General features: G+C 34.2%; 1 protein-coding gene across 1 annotated transcript; it reads left to right on the forward strand.

Annotated features, from left to right (window-relative positions):
* Positions 1–908: 908 nt before the first annotated feature.
* On the forward strand, positions 909–10,712 carry LOC8275074 (protein argonaute 1). Its single transcript, XM_002526229.4, has 22 exons — positions 909–1,106; positions 1,836–2,512; positions 2,597–2,805; positions 2,894–3,043; positions 3,123–3,256; positions 3,386–3,495; positions 3,732–3,838; positions 3,926–4,064; positions 4,135–4,251; positions 5,069–5,176; positions 5,291–5,362; positions 6,988–7,110; positions 7,208–7,370; positions 7,494–7,753; positions 7,866–8,008; positions 9,031–9,093; positions 9,183–9,246; positions 9,442–9,577; positions 9,667–9,740; positions 9,823–9,917; positions 10,149–10,180; positions 10,288–10,712. The coding sequence occupies exons 2-22, from the start codon at positions 1,844–1,846 to the stop codon at positions 10,509–10,511; spliced, it is 3,192 nt and encodes a 1,063-aa protein (XP_002526275.1). The 5' UTR covers positions 909–1,106; positions 1,836–1,843; the 3' UTR covers positions 10,512–10,712.
* Positions 10,713–20,165: the final 9,453 nt, after the last annotated feature.

Below are 20,165 nucleotides of genomic sequence, written 5' to 3' on the forward strand. Positions count from 1 at the left end.
AATTTAAATAAATGTATTTTTAAAGTGTTTGTAACTATTTTTGGATATATGATTTTAACTCACTCTCAAGACTGACAGTCTCAATTTTACTATTTTTCAGATTTATGATTGTTAATCTTCTTGCGGCTCTTATCTAGCAACCCTACTCCTTCATCATCGGGTGATGTAATTGATTCGGTATGTTGACTTGTAAAATCTTAGATTCTCCACAGTAAAAATAATAGACTTATCAGTTGTAAATTATTGTAGTTTCGGGTCTTGCCTAATGCTTCTGGCAGACCGAATTAAATATGTAGAATGTTGCCCATTCCCTAGTGCCGGTGACGGGTCCACAGATCGGGTCGTGACACTATGGATCTTATATGAAAAATCAATAATCGGCACACCATTTTCACAACGAGTAAGAAAATTCCCTTCGCCAACTTCAACCTTATTCAAATATGATACCATCTTCTCTAAGTCCATGACATTAACTATAAGCTTATAGTTAAAAGAAAAACCTGCACCATCCTGAAGAGGCGATGTAAACAACTCCTCTCGAGCCTTAACCTTCTTTGTCAATGGATCCGGAGATGTAACTTTCAAAACAATCACATTGAATATCAAATTGAATTTTAAATGAAAAAAAGAAATTATACATAACAATGATAGAATTGAAGTATCCTAGATTTGTGTGGATCCTAGTTGGCAAATAAGTAGCATAGTTAGAATCACCTTGGAATACTTATATGAGCCATATCATCCATTAATTTTAGATTAGTAAAAAATAAATAGATACAATAACTAATAAAAAAAAAATCTACCCACGTCAGCATCCATCCACGCCTTTAGAGGCGTAGTGGGAGAGGTGGTAGTAGCAGTAATAGAGTAATAGGGACGGAGTTGTCATTTTCAAACACCAACCACTCTTTTATAAGCAGAGTGTGGATGTCATTTTACAAAGATTTTCCCTTTTTATTTATTTTTCTTTTCTTTTTTAACCCCAAAGAGCTTTGGTAGGGCTTGTACTTCTCTCTCTCGGAAGATTGGCGTCGTACAGTTTTTTTTTCTTCTTTTTTTAGCTTTTTGTTGGTGCACTGTAAGTGGTTTCCGGTAGCGGTTTTCAGGTGAGTGAAACCGCTTTCTTTTGGTCCGTTTTTAATCTGATTACTTGTTAATCGTACTTGTGATTCTCTTCAACCGTCGTTGCGGTTGCATGTATGTGTATTTTTCTTTGTATTGGATCTGCTTTGTTTTTCTGGTTAGTACCTTTTCTGCATAGATCTATTTGATTTTTGCAAGGTAGTGACTGGGTTTTGTCACTTTTAGTCTCTATTTTGTGTGTAGACTGTTGTCTACTAGTAAAATTTTGTGGGTTTTCATTTTAGATCCTAGGACTTATCAACGGTCTCCTTTTCAGGTTTTCTAGTGTTATGCTATACTAAGTGAGAGTTCTAGTGATTTCTCTTATATAGAAAGTTAAATGCTATTTTTAATTTCTTACTTTTTGTATTTTTTCTTGGTGGTAGGACATTATGCAGTCTCTTAGAGTTTTTTTTTCTTTCTTTATCTTGCTTCTCAGTTCCGATGATTAAATAAATTACTCTGTTGGAATTAAGTTTTGCTAAGCTAAACATGCTAGGTGGAATTACTTTGTATTATTTTGATGAAGTCTGAAGGGGATAATGGCTTTAGGATTCAATTTTTATGGGTCAACTTTTTCTTTGTTGTGCCATGTTTATGTTGTTGGCATCAATATGAGCCATGCTCCTACTGTTTTGGTGCTTTGTTAAAAGAATTAATTTTCAACATTTGACATTTGCCTCGTATCTGAGTCTATTATTATTTCTATACAGCACTCATTATGGTGAGGAAGAGGAGAACTGAGGCTCCTGCAAGTGGGGGTGAGAGCTCTGAGCCCCATGAAGCGGCAAGTGGAGGATCTCAACGGCCATATGAGAGGAATGCACCACCTCAACAGGGACCAGGTGGACCATACCAAGGTGGAAGGAGTTGGGGTCCGCAGTCTCAGCAAGGAGGTCGCGGCGGTGGTGGACGTGGACGTAGCGGTGGGATGTCTCAACAACAACAGTATGGTGGTGGCCCTGAATATCAAGGCAGGGGAAGAGGTCCACCTCAGCAAGGTGGTCGAGGAGGCTATGGCGGTGGTCGCTCCAGTAGTAACCGTGGAGGTCCACCTTCTGTTGGTCCATCCAGACCTCCAGTTCCCGAGCTGCACCAAGCAACCTTGGCTCCTTACCAAGCTGGGGTGTCCCCTCAGCTGATGCCATCTGAGGGGAGCTCTTCTTCTGGTCCACCAGAGCCATCTCCGGTGGTAGTAGCCCAACAGATGCAGGAGCTCTCTATCCAGCAAGAAGTTTCTTCAAGCCAACCAATCCAGGCACCACCACCCTCCAGCAAATCAATGAGGTTCCCACTTAGGCCTGGGAAGGGTAGCACTGGAATAAGGTGTATAGTGAAGGCTAACCACTTCTTTGCCGAATTACCCGACAAGGATTTGCACCAATATGATGTGAGTTCCCTTATAATTTCTACTTAGTGATGTAATTCTGTTAATTTTATGGAGACAATTATTTGGCACTATTTATGTGAATAGGTTACAATAACACCAGAGGTCACATCACGGGGTGTCAACCGTGCTGTAATGGAACAACTGGTTAAGTTGTACAGAGAGTCTCATCTTGGAAAGCGTCTTCCTGCATATGATGGCCGAAAGAGTCTATACACTGCTGGGCCACTTCCCTTTATATCAAAGGAATTCAAAATCACTCTGATTGATGAAGATGATGGATCAGGCGGGCAAAGGTTTTACGGCTTTTTCTTTCTGCATATTGTTTAGATTCCTTTGCTGTTTCCCATGGTTGGTAATTAATGTATGTTCTTCTTGCTGCAGGAGAGAGAGGGAATTTAGGGTTGTGATCAAATTAGCTGCTCGTGCGGACCTGCATCATTTAGGGCTCTTTTTGCAGGGAAGGCAAGCAGATGCACCACAGGAAGCCCTTCAAGTTCTTGACATTGTTCTGCGAGAGTTACCTACTACTAGGTGTTGATCACGTTCTTTTCTTTTGACATTTAGTTATGCATTCCATTCTGTCTGAGGATTGACCTTTAATCAACTATAGGTATTGCCCTGTCGGTCGATCATTTTATTCTCCTGATCTAGGAAGAAGGCAACCCCTTGGTGAGGGTTTGGAGAGCTGGCGTGGTTTTTACCAAAGCATTCGACCTACACAGATGGGATTGTCTTTAAATATTGGTATGTGATTTTGACATTTTTTAACGTCAATATTTTTTTATTATAATTAATTGATTAAATTTTTAGTCTCTTTATGATATTATTGTCTTCCTAAGCTTACCTTTTTACTTTTTGCCTGTTGTGGTGCAGATATGTCTTCCACTGCTTTCATTGAACCGCTACCAGTCATTGACTTTGTGAATCAACTGTTGAACCGAGATGTTTCTTCTCGACCATTGTCTGATGCTGACCGCGTGAAGGTCAGAATTTGTTAATTGTTATTTTGTGACCTACTGTTTCTGGCTGTTGGGTTAATTCTACCTCCTCTTCTAAGCATCATGTATATTTCAATATGATAGTTTTTATAATTGTTGCTGCTTGTTTGATGGAACTACCCATGCAACCTATCATTTTAATATTTTCATATTGAGGTTCACTTAGCTGACCTTTATTTATGGCCATGAATTGATGAGTAGTTCCATTAATGTTTCAATAGATTAAAAAGGCTCTTAGAGGAGTCAAGGTGGAAGTTACACACCGTGGAAATATGCGCAGAAAGTACCGCATATCTGGTTTAACATCACAGGCAACACGAGAGTTGACGTGAGTATCACATGATGTTACTTTTTACTTTTCAGTGGTCTTAGTGTGTGGTATTTGACTGGTTTCCCTTTAATTGTTTTGTATTAGTTTTCCAGTTGACGAAAGAGGAACAATGAAATCTGTCGTGGAGTACTTCTACGAGACATATGGTTTTGTAATTCAACACACGCAATGGCCCTGTCTACAAGTGGGGAATCAGCAGAGGCCGAATTATCTGCCTATGGAGGTAATACTTGTACCTATGCTTTTCAGTGTGTGTCGATTTTTCTTTTTCAAAAGGTACTGGTTCATAACAGGTTTGCAAGGTTGTTGAGGGCCAGAGGTACTCCAAGAGACTGAACGAGAGGCAGATAACTGCCTTGCTGAAGGTGACCTGTCAGCGTCCTCAAGAAAGGGAGCGTGATATTATGCAGGTGTGGTGTTGTGGTGTTTACATCTGCCTGAATTTTATTGTCATGGGGGGCGGTACTGTTTCTTATTTGTTTGGGAGACCTCAAGTCTCTTGCTTTTTGTTTGGAGTCCCTTAGCTGCATAAGTAATTATTTTTAGTTTAATAGTCAATCTGATGAACATCTTATTCCATTTCCACTACAGTAAACTGTTTCTATGTAAAGTAGATATTGTTTTTGTGGTTTATAATGCACTCTCTTATTTCTTTTACTGCCTTAAGATTGTGATAAAAATGCTTGGAAGAGGTTTTACTGTATGCAAAGTATGTGAATATCTGTGCATTGCATATACGACGAAAGAAGGTCTATTTAGTTAGTACTGTTGCATGCACCTGAAATTGCTTGTATGCTTTTATATATTTAGATGTTTCAATGATTGAATCGTATGAAATATGTAGTAGTGTTTTTTACAGTCTACCTGGAGAAGATATTGTGCAGATATTGTATCTATACAAGCTGCAAAATTGTTTGATTGAGATATGGCAGTGTTGTTCTTTTAGCTGTGAATTAGTTACCATTGGGCTAAGAATCTTGGTTTACATACATGGAAAACTATTCTGGAGTTCCTTAAGCAAGTTGATATGGTGGTAATTTGAATTCATTGCCATTATTCCGGCAACATGATAGTATTTTGGGACATGGTGCTAACAATCAGATAGCTTAAGCTCATTTCTTTTCCCTGTTGGTGACCTAAGTCATTTGTTGTTTGAAATTTTTTGATCCCTCAGCATATATTTCATACACTTGCGAACCTATAATGTGCTTAATGTTGCTTGTGTAGACTGTTCATCATAATGCGTACGGCAATGATCCTTATGCAAAGGAGTTTGGAATCAAAATTAGTGAGAAGCTTGCTTCAGTTGAAGCTCGCATTTTGCCTGCCCCATGGGTAACTTATCCTTACTGTATCCTCTCTTTATCACCTTCATAAGCTACTGTATTTTGTGTACTGAGTGTGCATTCCTTACTTGTTTGGGCTTTTTATATATTTTTGGTCATGCAGCTTAAATATCATGATACTGGTAGAGAGAAGGATTGCCTGCCACAAGTTGGACAATGGAACATGATGAATAAGGTATTTCCTACTATGAATTTTTGTAAAAATTGCATTTGTATTAGTATAGTATTTATTGGAATCAACAATTTCTCTATCATCATCCTGTGGCGATTCATTATTATGCTTCCAGTTTGTTTCTCATCTCTTTTCTGTTATTGTTGGTGATAAAAAGTTCTGCTAAGATATCTTCCAGAGCAAATTTCTTCAGATAGAACCATCATACTAGTTTCAGGTGTACAGTTGGCAATCTCATTTAGGTTTTACTCTTTGAATTTTTTTTTTTTTTTTTTATTCTTTTGTCCTCTGTGATCTGGCACATATATAATGCTTGTGGGGATCTGAAGCATTTGATGTTGGCTTAGTGCTATATTGTGACTGATGTTAAGACTTTCGCTAAACAGTGATGAATGATGAATATAGATGTTGGTATGTTGAAGTTGGTTCAATAGTTAGAAGATAATCTAGGCTATTTTTTTAATTAATTATAGTACTTATTGAATTCAAAAAATTGCTCTATCATCATTTTGTGGCAATTTTTATATTGTGCTTCCAGTTTGTTGTGGTTTGTCTCTTCTTTGTTATTGTTGGTGATTAATAGTTTTGCTAATATTTTCTTGAGCAAACCTTTTCAGTAACGACCGTCCTACTAGTTTTAGGTGTACAGTTGGCGATCACATTTAGGTTTTCTCTGATATTTATTTTTTCTTCTGTCCTCTGTGGTCTATCACATATACCATGCTTGGGGGAATCTGAAGGGTTTTATGTGCTATTGATGTTAAGATTATTGTTGAAGAATGATGTATGAGGGATAAGGATGTTGATGTGTTAAAAAGAATGTTTTTCTTTTAAATATTTAGATAATAATTTAGGGTATTAAGGGGGTTGTGAGAATGTTAGTGTCAATCAGTGCATATGGTAATTTGACTATCTGGATGAGTTTTGCACCTGATTGGTAGAGAACAAAAGGAAATTGAATAGATGAAATTTGGCAATAACATCTATGAAAAAGAAGACTATTTCATCCCAACTGCAGAATAGCTACTGAGAAGCTGAATATGATTTGGGAATCTTCTTTAAGCTGTGGAATGCTACGTAGAAGCCAATAGTGATTTATTACTTTCAATAGGAAAGACAATTTTTGGGACACCAAAAAGCCTATTTTCTGCTACTGCATGCCTTCCAGCAAAAGTAAAAGTCCTAAAAGCAACATGGACTGCAATGAAAGCCAATTGGATACATGTCTAGCTGTTACTTGACTGAGATAAATAAAGATGCAAGACCTAATGGTTTTAAAGAAGACTATATTGTCATGAATTGGCTGAGATGGCCTGGACAGTGAATTGCTATCCCTTTGACATTTTGGACCATTTTGTCATCTGGCATAAGATGGATGTAAAGCTAAGATGCATCAGATATAAGGAAAAGAGAAAGGGGAATTTATGGATCAGACAGTATGACCTATTCTAGATGATTGCAAGGAATAATTCCTTTTCTGTATGAAGGTATACAATTACATAGTAGTACTGCATAAGCATTTATTGCTAAGGAGGCTGGCTGCATAGCTGGGTGTGTCTAGTACCTTTTCTTTTAGAATTTAGTACTCTGATTGCTCTATATTTTGATATGTTGTCATTGTGGTGCAGAAAATGGTCAACGGGGGAACAGTGAACAACTGGATCTGCATAAATTTTTCTAGAAATGTTCAAGACAGTGTGGCCCGTGGATTTTGCTATGAACTTGCACAAATGTGTTACATATCTGGAATGGTATGGAACTTGCATTATTATTATAGGCATATATTTTTGATATCTTGTACATGAAATTTGGGGGCTCTCTAAACTTTGGATTGCGGGCTGTAAGCAGGCATTTAATCCTGAACCTGTACTTCCTCCGGTTAGTGCTCGTCCAGAGCAGGTAGAGAAGGTATTGAAAACTCGTTACCATGATGCCATGACAAAACTCCAACAGGGCAAGGAGCTTGATCTGCTTATCGTAATTCTCCCTGACAATAATGGCTCTCTTTATGGTATGAAATCTTAGTATTTAATGAATGTAGTCTACTTTTTCCTTTTTTATTTTGTTCATCTATGATTTATTAGAAACTCAGGGGGCTGTTGAGCAGAATTCCTCGTGTTTAATTGTTATGCAGGTGAACTGAAGCGCATTTGTGAGACGGATCTTGGTCTTGTTTCTCAGTGCTGTTTAACAAAGCATGTGTTCAGGATGAACAAACAATATTTGGCAAATGTGGCATTAAAAATTAATGTTAAGGTTGGGGGAAGAAACACTGTGCTTGTTGATGCATTATCAAGGCGCATTCCTTTGGTTAGTGATCGGCCCACTATTATTTTTGGTGCTGATGTCACCCATCCACATCCGGGGGAAGACTCGAGCCCATCTATTGCAGCTGTAATTTTCCTCCTAGCTACTGAATGTCTTCTTTCTTTTATTCACCTCTGTTAGGCTTTTATCAGTCAGTTCATAGATTTTGTAAGAAAAGGTTCTGAAAATTCAAATACAGGTTGTGGCTTCTCAAGATTGGCCAGAAGTAACGAAATATGCTGGCTTGGTTTGTGCACAAGCCCATCGGCAAGAGCTTATTCAAGATCTCTTTAAAGAATGGCAAGACCCTGTGAGAGGAAGAGTTACTGGTGGCATGATTAAGTAAGACTATCTCTTGTGTCTCTTTTGTAGTCATCTAAAATAATCTCAGACCAGCCTTCATCCTAGCTTGTGTATAACGCCTATGTACCTGTGTTAGGGGAGCTAAGAGGGGAGGGAAGAGTGCCGGGATAGGGAGGTTGAGGCTGGGCAGTGCAGGGCAAGGGTCTTCTTTTCTTTTGTAGCTTGTGTATAGCGCCTATACGCCTATTAGGGGAGCTAAGAGGGGAGGGAAGAGTGTTGGGATAGAAGAGGGTGGGAGGCTGGGTAGTGCAGGGCAGAGGGGAGGGAAGAGTGTTGGGATAGAAGAGGGTGGGAGGCTGGATAGTGCAGGGCAAGGGTCTTCGGTTCTTTTATATTTAACTCTTTATTAGTTGGTTTTACTTGCACAGAATGCTCTGATGTATCTATACTTTGCTTAGTAATTTGGTTTTGACTTACAAACACTGAATGATACTTTATATTGTTAAAAACTAAGTAAAAATAAGTAGATTCAGTTTTTACCAGGTGAATACTACCATACAAGTGTTCTAATTGCAAACTAAAACAGCCACCTTCCCTTCTAATTAACCGAGAGGCCTAAGCAGTAACAAATGCTAGTGCATGTAAGGGTTCTGTTGGGAAGTTTATATTTGTGTATGAAGGGATTAGTTTTAAGGGGAATGTTTGAAGAAGACGGCGATTTGTGCCTGTTTTGAACTATGTCTTGGTGCTGGTTGCTATTTCTTTTCAATCTTACATGCTTGTGGCTTTTGTCAAACTAGTTGTAGTATTTCCATTTGTCTTCAGTATTCATGTGCTTGTGACTTATGTTAACTAGTTTTAGTAGTTCCGTTAGTCTTCAAAATTTATGTGTCTAATTTTTAAATTTTGTATCATGAGTTGAAAATAGTGAAGTACTTTATCCTATTTTAGTAAATGTTGCCTTTGCCTTGTGTGCCTTGCACCTTTGACAACTATGGTCTTTGTGTGAGAATTCTGTAGTTTGAAAGATTGTAGCATGACTGTTTCTTTTAATAATACAGGGAACTCCTTATATCTTTCCGCAGAGCAACTGGGCAGAAACCTCAGCGTATTATATTTTACAGGCATTGTTCATTATCCTTTACATTTTTAATTAATTTTATTTGAAAAATCTTGTTTGTCTTTTCTTATGATTTTTGTATTTTGTCTCCAGGGATGGTGTTAGTGAAGGACAATTCTACCAAGTGCTGCTGTATGAACTTGATGCTATCCGGAAGGTAAATCTACATTTTGGCATGATGTTCATCTTCTTGGATTTGGTGAACCTGCTTGATTCTGTTGTCTGTTTTCCCATATTTTTATTTTTCAGGCACACACCTACACAATATCAGCCTGATACTCTGCATATTCTGATTGTTTGTGGTAAATCTTTTCAAGTAAATTGTTTGTTATACGGACTTGTCTTATTTCAGGCGTGTGCTTCTTTAGAACCAAACTATCAGCCTCCAGTGACATTTGTTGTGGTTCAGAAGCGTCACCACACTAGGTTGTTTGCAAACAACCATAACGACCGTAATGCTGTTGACAAGAGCGGAAATATACTGCCTGGTAAATGATCCAGTTTGATGTTTTAATTTGAGAATTATATATTAGGCAGTTTCATGAGTGACCTGGTGCCAACACTTCTTATTTGACAGGTACTGTCGTGGACTCTAAGATCTGCCATCCAACTGAATTTGACTTCTATCTGTGTAGCCATGCTGGGATTCAGGTAACAGCATAATAAATTCTGTTGTAGTTAATTTGATTAAGTACTCAAGATGCCATTTAACATTAAACCAACGTAACCACAGGGTACCAGCCGTCCAGCTCATTACCATGTATTATGGGATGAGAACAAGTTTACTGCCGACGGGTTACAGTCCCTTACAAACAATCTTTGCTACACGTAAGTTGATTCTTTCAACCCAAATGTGGAAAAGTTCAGATTATGGTAATATCCTATTTGATTACTTGTTTCCTTTAACTCTAAGATGGGATGTTACTTTGTTTTTGTTCTTGGAGCTAAACCTTGCTATTAAATGATATGCTAATAACCTGTTGCTACCATCTCGATTTTGGTGAAACCATGGCACTGATTTGAGTTGCTCGGTGCTTGTCTTTTTTCTTTTCCTTACAGATATGCGAGATGCACGCGCTCTGTTTCCATCGGTTGGTCTCTCTTGCTTTCCTCTAGATTATGCCATTTCTTTCTGCATATATTGTCACTATTCGGGAAGATTTATAAAGTAAATTGACACTTTGTTATGATTTGGCAGTACCTCCTGCATACTATGCTCATCTTGCAGCATTTCGAGCTCGGTTCTACATGGAACCAGAGACGTCAGACAGTGGATCAATGACAAGTGGACCTGTCGGTGGACGTGGAGGCATGGGTGGAGGTGCAGGTGCCAGGAGCACACGGGGACCTGCAGCTAGTGCTGCTGTGCGACCCTTGCCTGCCTTGAAGGAGAATGTTAAGCGGGTCATGTTTTATTGCTAGATAATGCTGGGTTGTATTTTACTACCAAGTAATTGGGAAATCGACATTTGGATTGTTACCAAAGACTACTACTAAGTTAAGACTCTGGTTTCTTGTGTCGTCTGCAGCAGTCTGTTTGATTTCTTGTATGTCATCCAGGATTGGGATGTGTGAATCTTTTGACTATATTTTAGGTTTGGAATTTGATGATTTCCACTGATATAATGTGGTGCGACTGCCTGATTGCCGCATTATCGCTTTAGTCCGCAAATTGCCTAGCTTTTAATTTAATTGCATCGGTGGTTCTTTCTTACTTTATTTTACTTCGCTTCCCTGTTTCATTATTATTATTATTATAATAGGCAAGGTTATTGATGCCATTCGTTTTGGAGGGAAGGGCTGTTTTTGAAACAAAAATATCTTTTGTTCTGTATTGACTAACATTTTGACCATCTGGGACGGGAACAATCAAAATTGCTATTTCCGCCTAATCTGAAATTAATGAGCTGAAATTAATGAGATTGGCGGAGATAAAATAATTTTAAAAGAAAAGAAAACAGTTTTAAAAAGAAAAGAAATTTACACAGTTCATGGTTTTTTCTGATACAATATTTTTTATACGGTGTTTTCATTTTTTTTCATTTTTACTTTTTTTTTTTCTTTTATATGATGTTGGCATTTTTTTATATATTGTTTACCACAATTAGAGCACTAATATCAATTACTCTACCACTTCTTTTCTCTCTCATTTCATTGTTCTTTTTACTTTCTACTTGACTAATTAAAAACTCTAAAGAGTTTTAGAAGTTTAGTAGAAGTATTTTCACCATCTGAATTGACAGTAGCATCATTAGTGGAGGAAGATAAATTTTAACTTTTATTATTATTATTTTTTTTTTATGTGAATGGGCATTAAGGTGTTTCTATCAAAAGATTTTTAGTTGTGATTATTTAATTTTATTTGTTAAAATTGATCTATTAGTGTTTGATTTAAATTTTATATTATGTTATTATTAAATAAAATGTGAATACATGTATCAATAAGCACAATAGTTTTTTGGATGCCCTAAAGGTGAATAAAATGGTAAATCATTTAACTAAACAAATAGAGAATTTGATTAATATATACCAAATGTATACTTAACATATACTTTTTACTGTATATTTATTAAAAAAGTTTTTCGTATAATAATTTTAAATTTTTTCAAATAAAATTGACATATATATAAAATAAATTATATGCTTAATAAATTCAGCATGATATAAATTGAATTTATAACTTAACATTAATGATTCATAATACTTTGAAAAAATTTCTAAGTTTTGTTAACATATACCATTTGTGTATAAAAATGAAATATATATAACTAGATACCAAAATGCTAATATATGCTATACATTTATAAACATATCTTTAATATATATCCTTTAGTGTTCATTTAAAATAAATTAAATATAATTGACATACATATAAAATAAATTATAAACCAGTTATATACTAAATATATACAAAACATATACATAAATATGTAAAATGTATACCATTTGCTTGTGTTATTTTAAAGATATAAATGTAGTAAGTATATTATATATAAAAAAATGTATATTAAAATAAGTTGAATATATTCCATTATATTGAATGAACACCGGTATTTATCCATTACTACTAGAAAAAAAGAATTTCAAAATTAAAATATGTTGACCTAATTTAAATTTTGATTAAAACATACTAAATATATACCTAACATTTACCTTCATTGTACATTTATAAAAAAAAATTATTTTTTATTTTTTTTTAAAAAATAATTATATATATGTAAAATAAATTATATTCTTAATAAATTTAATATGACATAAAGTCAATTTGTAACTTATAATTTATGATATCACAAAAACCCTTTACGCTATTATTTATTTTTTTAATCTATTTAATGAAATGACATATATTTTATAAAATTACAAATAAATTTATTTGTACGTATATTTTACATCATTATTCCAATGGTTCTTTGGTCGGAAAGTAATATACTTTTGTAATATAAAATTTAAAATTTAGTGTTCATATTAAATTTATGGATAATAATGATATCCCTTCAAATTTTAGCGATGATAAGAGTAATTTAGCCTATGAAATAAATATCAAAATATATATACAGGTACTATATATTCAATTATAATAAGATTATTTTCAAACAATATTATCACCTGGATGATAGAGATTCATGGTTTAAACATGAACCATAAATAGATATTAGCTAAGAAGCACGTACATGGAGACAAGACACAAAATGATATGATACAGAGATGTTAGCAATAATTATTTTTGAGAATTTGGAACACGATATTAGAGGAATACACTAATTAGAATAAACACATAAAATATAATTAATTATATTTAGACAATATAATATGTTATGATTATATTACATATTATTATTATTATAGATAAATAAATTAACAAAATGATAGACTATATGATTATACTAGTAATTAAAAGAAATAATTTTAGTTTTAAAATTATCTGCATGGATTAGTGTTAATTTAGTGGGATATTAGAAGGACTCAAATACTTTAATGAATGCACGTGGTCATACTTTAATAGTTAATTATGTGTATTTGAAAGAGTACACCGTATAATTATTAAAAAGAAAGAAGGTACAAAGAATTTTGAAAGAAAATATATGATAGCGTATAAAAGATATTCGTTTCATTCTTTGGTTATTTTTGAAATTTCCCCTTAAAAAGAAATAATTCAGTAACATTTAATCATAACTCAATAAATTTTTTTTGCTCTCTATCAATAATTGAAATCTAAATTTTTAAAATCAAAATTTTAAAAGTTTCTGCATAATCATCTTTTTATCTTTATCTATCATCTCATTTTATGTTCTATAGTTTAATTATGTATTTTTTTTCATTAATTCATTAAAATTCTTTTTGTGATTGAATCTATATTATTTAATAATAATAATATATTACTTATGTAATTTGATTTTCATAGCTTTATTAGCTACAAAATACTATTTTATTCTTTAGTCGGTTGTGTTATGGAAGAGATTTCATTATTGTAATTCTATAATAATAAAAAGTTAAGTATATCTTTGCTTGTTGCTTTTTAATATGCTATCTAATTAGAATATGGATTATGATTTTATAGGGTTGTATTTCAATGGTTTAAAATTTAACTATATATATATAATCCGGAACAGTATGAAACGGGACACCAAAATGCTCCGTTACCGAAATATTTTATTTTAATAATACATCTAGAATGATGGCCGAATGAAATTCATAACTTTGATTATAGGGATAATTACCAATAATTTTGGATCACTTTTTGACCTTTTTGTCTAGTTCCTTATGCCATAATAAAATGGATTTAGTTTCAATTTATTTTTGGATTAACGCATCTTTTGGATAAATGCATCTTGGGCAACCCCACTTTTATTTTTTTATAATTTCTCCTTGCAATTTTATTTGTCCACATTGAGTCCTTGTTATTTTATTTTCATTGATATTAGATTCTTTTTTAATGGCTAGTTTTAATGGCTAGTTAGTGCGTGTATTACATGCTCTGTAATTGAAAGTGTTAAATGACTTGTTAAGTTTTATTAAACTTTTCATAAACATTTGCACCCTGTACTTTTATTTTTTGACAATAAATTTTTATACTTTTATTTTTAGTAAAAATAACCTCTTGAAATTTATTATTTAAAATTTAATTCACAATAAATAGTAAAAATAGTATAATTTAATTTAAATTATTATTTTAATTAATAAATTTTCTAGAATTAATGTTCAATTAAAACACATCCTCTGTATTACCACGGCTGCTGGCATAGAGTTAATCGATGTTTATTATCAAGATGTTGTCATTACTTCTTCTCCGAAAAAAAGAATTTCATGACCCGTAGACCTATTGCGAAAAATTTCCCTTAACTGCTTCTCGTAGAAGTCTAGGCCATATCTCAGTCCTAGTGTGGCTAATCATTGATCGCTAAAATATTTACCTACAAATGCACATCGTAACTATAGTATAGAATTACAAAATTAATGTCGATCCCACGAGGATAACTCTAATATAACAGTCTAAGAAAGTGCTTGAAACAATTACAAAAGTGTATAGTGAAATTATTAAAAACTTAAAGAAAGCAAATAAAATATATGGATTATCAAATTTTAGAATACTAGAGATCAGGACTTCATCTAATTGAATTAATTATGGATATCAATTCTAGAATTTATTCTTGAATGCAATTGTTAAAAAAATATGCCAATTCTCTTTCTGGATCTAGATATCGAGGGAATTATGAAAAATCCGATGATGAAATTTATTGCTTTTCTCGAGTCTTGGGAAGGTGAGGACGGGTGAATCCCAATTAAGATTGTGAGTAATCGAACCAAAATTATTTTCTTAAATCAAATTGGACTAAAAATGATAGAAAAATTAAATTTGAGGGGTGAAATTGCAGATTGTGAAAGTACAGGTACTAAGATGCAAGAAAGTTCAATCTTATAAGACAGATTGCTTACTTCATAAGTAAGTGAAGTCTCGAGCGTTTGATCAATATCCAACAATCAATATCTAACTCTTGATCAAATATCGACTATGAATAAAGTTTAAGAACGTATGTAGTGAGAACCTCATCATTATAAACTCGCTTTATAATTTCTCTTACATTTGTGTTTACATTCCATAGTGTTCATCTCTAATAGTTTGGATTATTCCTTCATAATACTACGACAAATCGTATTATTAAGAGTCGAACAATGTCTTCAGTATAATTATATGTCACCAATTGTGATGTATAAATTAATGTAGATCATTTGACAACTCCTTATCTTTAGAGCATATCTAGCACAATCCTCTTTTACAACATTTCAATCTCAGCTCACATGCTAAGAAAGGTAAATTTGGCTGTGTGTAATAAAATAAGGCTAAAATAGGATTGGCCAAGTTAACATCTATAAGACTAATAGAATTTATAAATTTAGATGGAGGTTGGACCGATGTCCAAGTGGATTGGGATCTCTAACACCTTCCCAATTCGTACCTAACTTATGAACTCAAATATAATACCCGTGAATTTAAATTTTAATTGCTTTAATTTTTATCGGGGATAATTTGGTAAATTTTTAGATTTACATTACATTAATTATTGATAAGTCAATATTTTACATTTATAAATAAATAAACAACAACAACAACAACAATAATAATAATAATAATAATAATAATAATAATTGGGTCAAGGGTGTCACTTTAGCAACTTCTTGTGGGGGGACTCATTTGTATTTTTTTATTTTTTTATTAAAAGAATAACAAAATTTTTTCCCCTCCTCTCCTTTTTCTCTCTCCCCGTTACCCTTTCTTCTTCCTTCTCTCTCACCCCCCCATTTCCATCGCTGCAGCCTCCTCTCTTTTTTCTCCCCTCGCCGGTGATGTCACCTTCTCCTCCTCCCTCGTTGTTGTCGATAACTTTGGAGGAAGGAAACCCTCCTCCTTGCTGCCACTGCAAGTGCAGCCTTCTACCGCCTTTACCTCGCGAATTCGACACCGAAAACGAGCTCCCCGCCATTAAAAACTCCCAAGCCAAGCTTCCCCGCTGTTTCTCCTCCGACAGTAGTGTGTAAGCCTCGTCGGAGCTGAAATTTTCTGGCCTCAATCCGGTGGCTTTCGCTGAGTTTCCGGCAGAAAAATTTGTATATACGGATTCCTCTCAACTCAAGCTTCGCATAGGCACTTTCAGATTCAAATCGACATTGGCGATGCCGACTTTGAGACTCGGGGTTTTCGAGCGTAGAAGTTCGGAGGTTTCGGCTCAGTATAATTTTTTTTAAACTTTAAATATTATTTTAAAATTATTAGAAAATAATTGGTCTATAAATTATTAGTTATAATTAATCTAATTAATTAGTAGCTTGATTTTAGAATTACTGCAGATTAATTTTAGGAGTTAATATATTGTTATGTAAATTTAGACTGTGATTAATTGAATTGAATGTGAGGAATATTGTTTGATTGTATTGGAAACAATATTATTATTTTTGCCAGACTGTTAATTTTTTTTTTGAATTGTGATTTGGGCTGTGTTGCGGAGTAGGAAAAGTAATGCAGTTTTGGTGGCTCAACTCTTGTTAAATAAATATGAAATATTTGAAGTGTTTCTAGTAGGTTCTTGACCCATTATACGGGGGGTAAACGTCCATATTTTGAGAGAGGTTCTACTGAATTTTCGATAGAATCTCATAGGCGAGATTTCTTAGGTAGTCTAATCTAGAAGTCTAGGTCTAGAAAAAATTAAGAATATCTTATTAATTGAGTTATTTTCGTGAATAGATAATCCGTCCGTCCAGCCAGCTCCACCCGAGGCGTAGGAGCAGACTGCGTAGCGCCGCAGAACTGTGAGTTAAAGTCATATATCCTCTATACATATGCCATATCGAATTTTTATATAGCAGTTTTGATTAATAATTATTTTATATAGTATTATCATCGTATATATATATATATATATATTTTTTTTTTGTCATGATGGATATTACTGAATTTTTTTATTAATTCTTATTCTATATTTAATTAAATGATTTATAGATTTAAATTATTTATTTATTATTTATCCAATCGATTGCTTTATAAATTTTAGATTAGTTAAGTTGCTTGCTATTTATATACCATTTTTTACAATATCGATACTATGATTGCATATTGACTCAAGATGAGGCGATGTCACTTGATAGATTGCATCAGGACCGCATGCGGACTGGTATTAATCAGAGACAAGTAGTAAAAGAATATTTTTTGGACTTGCCCTGGTCAAATTCAACTCTCTATGCTGTGAGGATTTGATTTCTGGAATAAAGTTTCCTGGTCGAGCGTTGCTATCTGGGCTCCAATCCTATTGAAGTAAGAGAACTGAAAAGCTGCTAGTATTGAGGTTAGGGTTTTGCTAAGTCCTATAACGTTTAAATTATATTTTTCTGAATTATGGCATGACACGCGTTTTAATATGATATAATATTTTATTCTGATTAAATAAATATTTTATTGAAATGGTTGTATTTATTTTTGGATTATATGATTTTAACTCACTGTTGAGACTCACACCAAATATCTATGAAATAGGTGAAGGCTGTTGAGCACTTTCCAAGGAATTGAGTCGCTGCCTAAGTCCCTATTATTTTCCCACGGTTATTTACTCGAGTGGTGACTCCATGGTCTTCTCTAAGATCAATCTATGTAATAGCATCATGTATTCCCTAAAGCAAAAAGGGTGGAACCGTGAGACCCACTACATCTCTCTTGAAACCTCTCGAGTACGCTTCATCAGTCAGTGATAACACTCTAAGCATCGCTAGAGCCCTTGGCTCATATACAACCTCCATTCTTAGATCTCTATTGCCCTCAGATTCTCATCAAGAAACTCTAGATCATAAAGGTCGTCTCAGTCAATAGCATTCTGTGCTAGGAATTTCGCTATAGCTCTTTCTTTGACCATTTTCTTCGTGACGTACTCGATATCGAACTTTATCAGGAGAACCAACCATCTTACCAACTTACTAGTGAGAGACGGAGCCTCAAATAAGTACTTGAGCGGGTCTAGTTTTCCTTTAACCCTTTAAGACTGGAAGTAATGTCTTAACTTCCTCGTAGCCCATATCATAGCCAAACATGTCTTCTCTACGTGATTGTACTTTAACTAATAAGATAGCAAGTTTTTACTGAGGTAACAGATTATATGCTCTACGTCATTAGGCCCACACCACGCTACCATTGCCTCCATTACTTCCTCTTCCAGGGCTAAGTAAAGGATTAAAGGCTTCCCATCCATAAGTGATTTTAACACAAGCGGATTCATAAAGTATTCCTTAATTCCGTCGAAGGCTTTTTGACACTGTTCACCCTATACAACGGGCTGGTGTTTTCTTAGAAGTTTGAAGATAGGATCATAAACCATTGTAAGCTTGAAGATGAACCGACTGATATATTATAGACGTCCTAAAAACCCTCTAACTTCTTTCTCTATCTTCGGTGCTGGCATTTCCTGAATTTCTTTAACCTTACTGGGTCAATCTAGATTCCCCGCTGACTCACGATGTGCCCACTCTTCTTAAGTTTCAGCCCCGGATTATACCTTTCTGCTCTCCCGAGAAACCTATATAAACCCTAAAAATGCCCTTTCCTTATTTATAACTTAACCATCATGTCGTCTACGTACACCTCTACCTCCTTATGCATCATATCATGAAACAAGGTGGTAGCTGCACTTTGATAAGTTGCCCCAGCATTCTTCAACCCAAAATTGTAACCTTGTAACAATATGTCCCATATTTTGTATGAATGATGTCTTGAGTTTATCCACAACCTCCATCATAATTTGGTTGTACCCTGAGAATCCATCCATGAAAGAGTACATCATGCTCAAAACCATGCTATCGACTATTACATCGATGTGAAGTAGCGGAAAGTCATCCTTTAGGTAGGCCTTGTTCAAGTCCTTATATTCTATACACATTATGACCTTACCATCCTTTTTTTGGGATCGGGACGATATTTGCCAACCACTCAGGATAGTCAACTTACATCAAAGAAGTCGGCTTTTACATGCTTGGAGACCTCTTCTCTGATCTTTTCTTCTCATTCCAACTGTTAGAGTATGCCGTAAAGGCAAAGAGTTGTTAGATGATTTATTTTAATTTATACATCATATTGATGGCATACAATTATACCACATGCATTGTTCAACTCTTAGTTATACGAGTAGTTGTGGTATTATTAAGAAATAATCCAAACAGTTAGAGATGAATACTATGGAATGTAAACACAAATATAAGAGAAATTATAAAGTGAGTTTATAATGATGAGGTTCTCATTACATATATTCTTAAACTTTATTCATAGTCAATGTTTGATCAAGAATTAGATATTGATAGCAGGATATTGATTAAATGCTCGAGACTATCATAATATGTTATCACTTACTTATAAAGTGAGTAATCTGTCTCATAAGGTTGAGTGGTATGAATTGGATTGAAACTTTTGAATATGCCACTACAAACCCAATAGTTAGATTCAACCAAAAGGAATGAAGATGAACAATCCAAAAATTCCAATGGCGATTCTTTGATTTGTAGGATCTATCAATCAGGATTCTGAATTTTAAAGAAAATAAAGACTTAAAACCTTTTAGCTATAGGAGAGCTAAAGACACTATGTATATGAACTATAACCATTTTAGCTATAGAGAGCTAGAGAGCTATAGTTTAAGGTGTCTGGATGTTGAACGTCACAAACTAAAAGTTTGATAAGTTCCAAAGTACCAAACAAAATGCAACTCAATCATATCTTTACAAGTGAAAATACCTTGCCTATTTATAGGAAGAGGCCAATGGCAGTTTAGTAAAGAAAAGGAAATACATAAATAAAGAACTAACTCCTACAATTGTAACCCCCAATATTTAATGTTATTTTCATAAGCATAACCTCTCCTTTTAATGGTTTGAAAAGTCATAATACCTTCTTGATTGAATGCAATATTATCATGTATGTGACCTTCCATATATAATGAATATAATATTCTTCTTCATCGTAAGCCTTCAAAAGGATGAATAAAATCATGCTCCTTTTCTCCTTTTATGTTCTTCAATCTAAACCTAAAAACTACACAAATAATA

This window comes from Ricinus communis, chromosome 2, assembly GCF_019578655.1.
Source record: "Ricinus communis isolate WT05 ecotype wild-type chromosome 2, ASM1957865v1, whole genome shotgun sequence".
Lineage (NCBI taxonomy): Eukaryota > Viridiplantae > Streptophyta > Magnoliopsida > Malpighiales > Euphorbiaceae > Ricinus > Ricinus communis.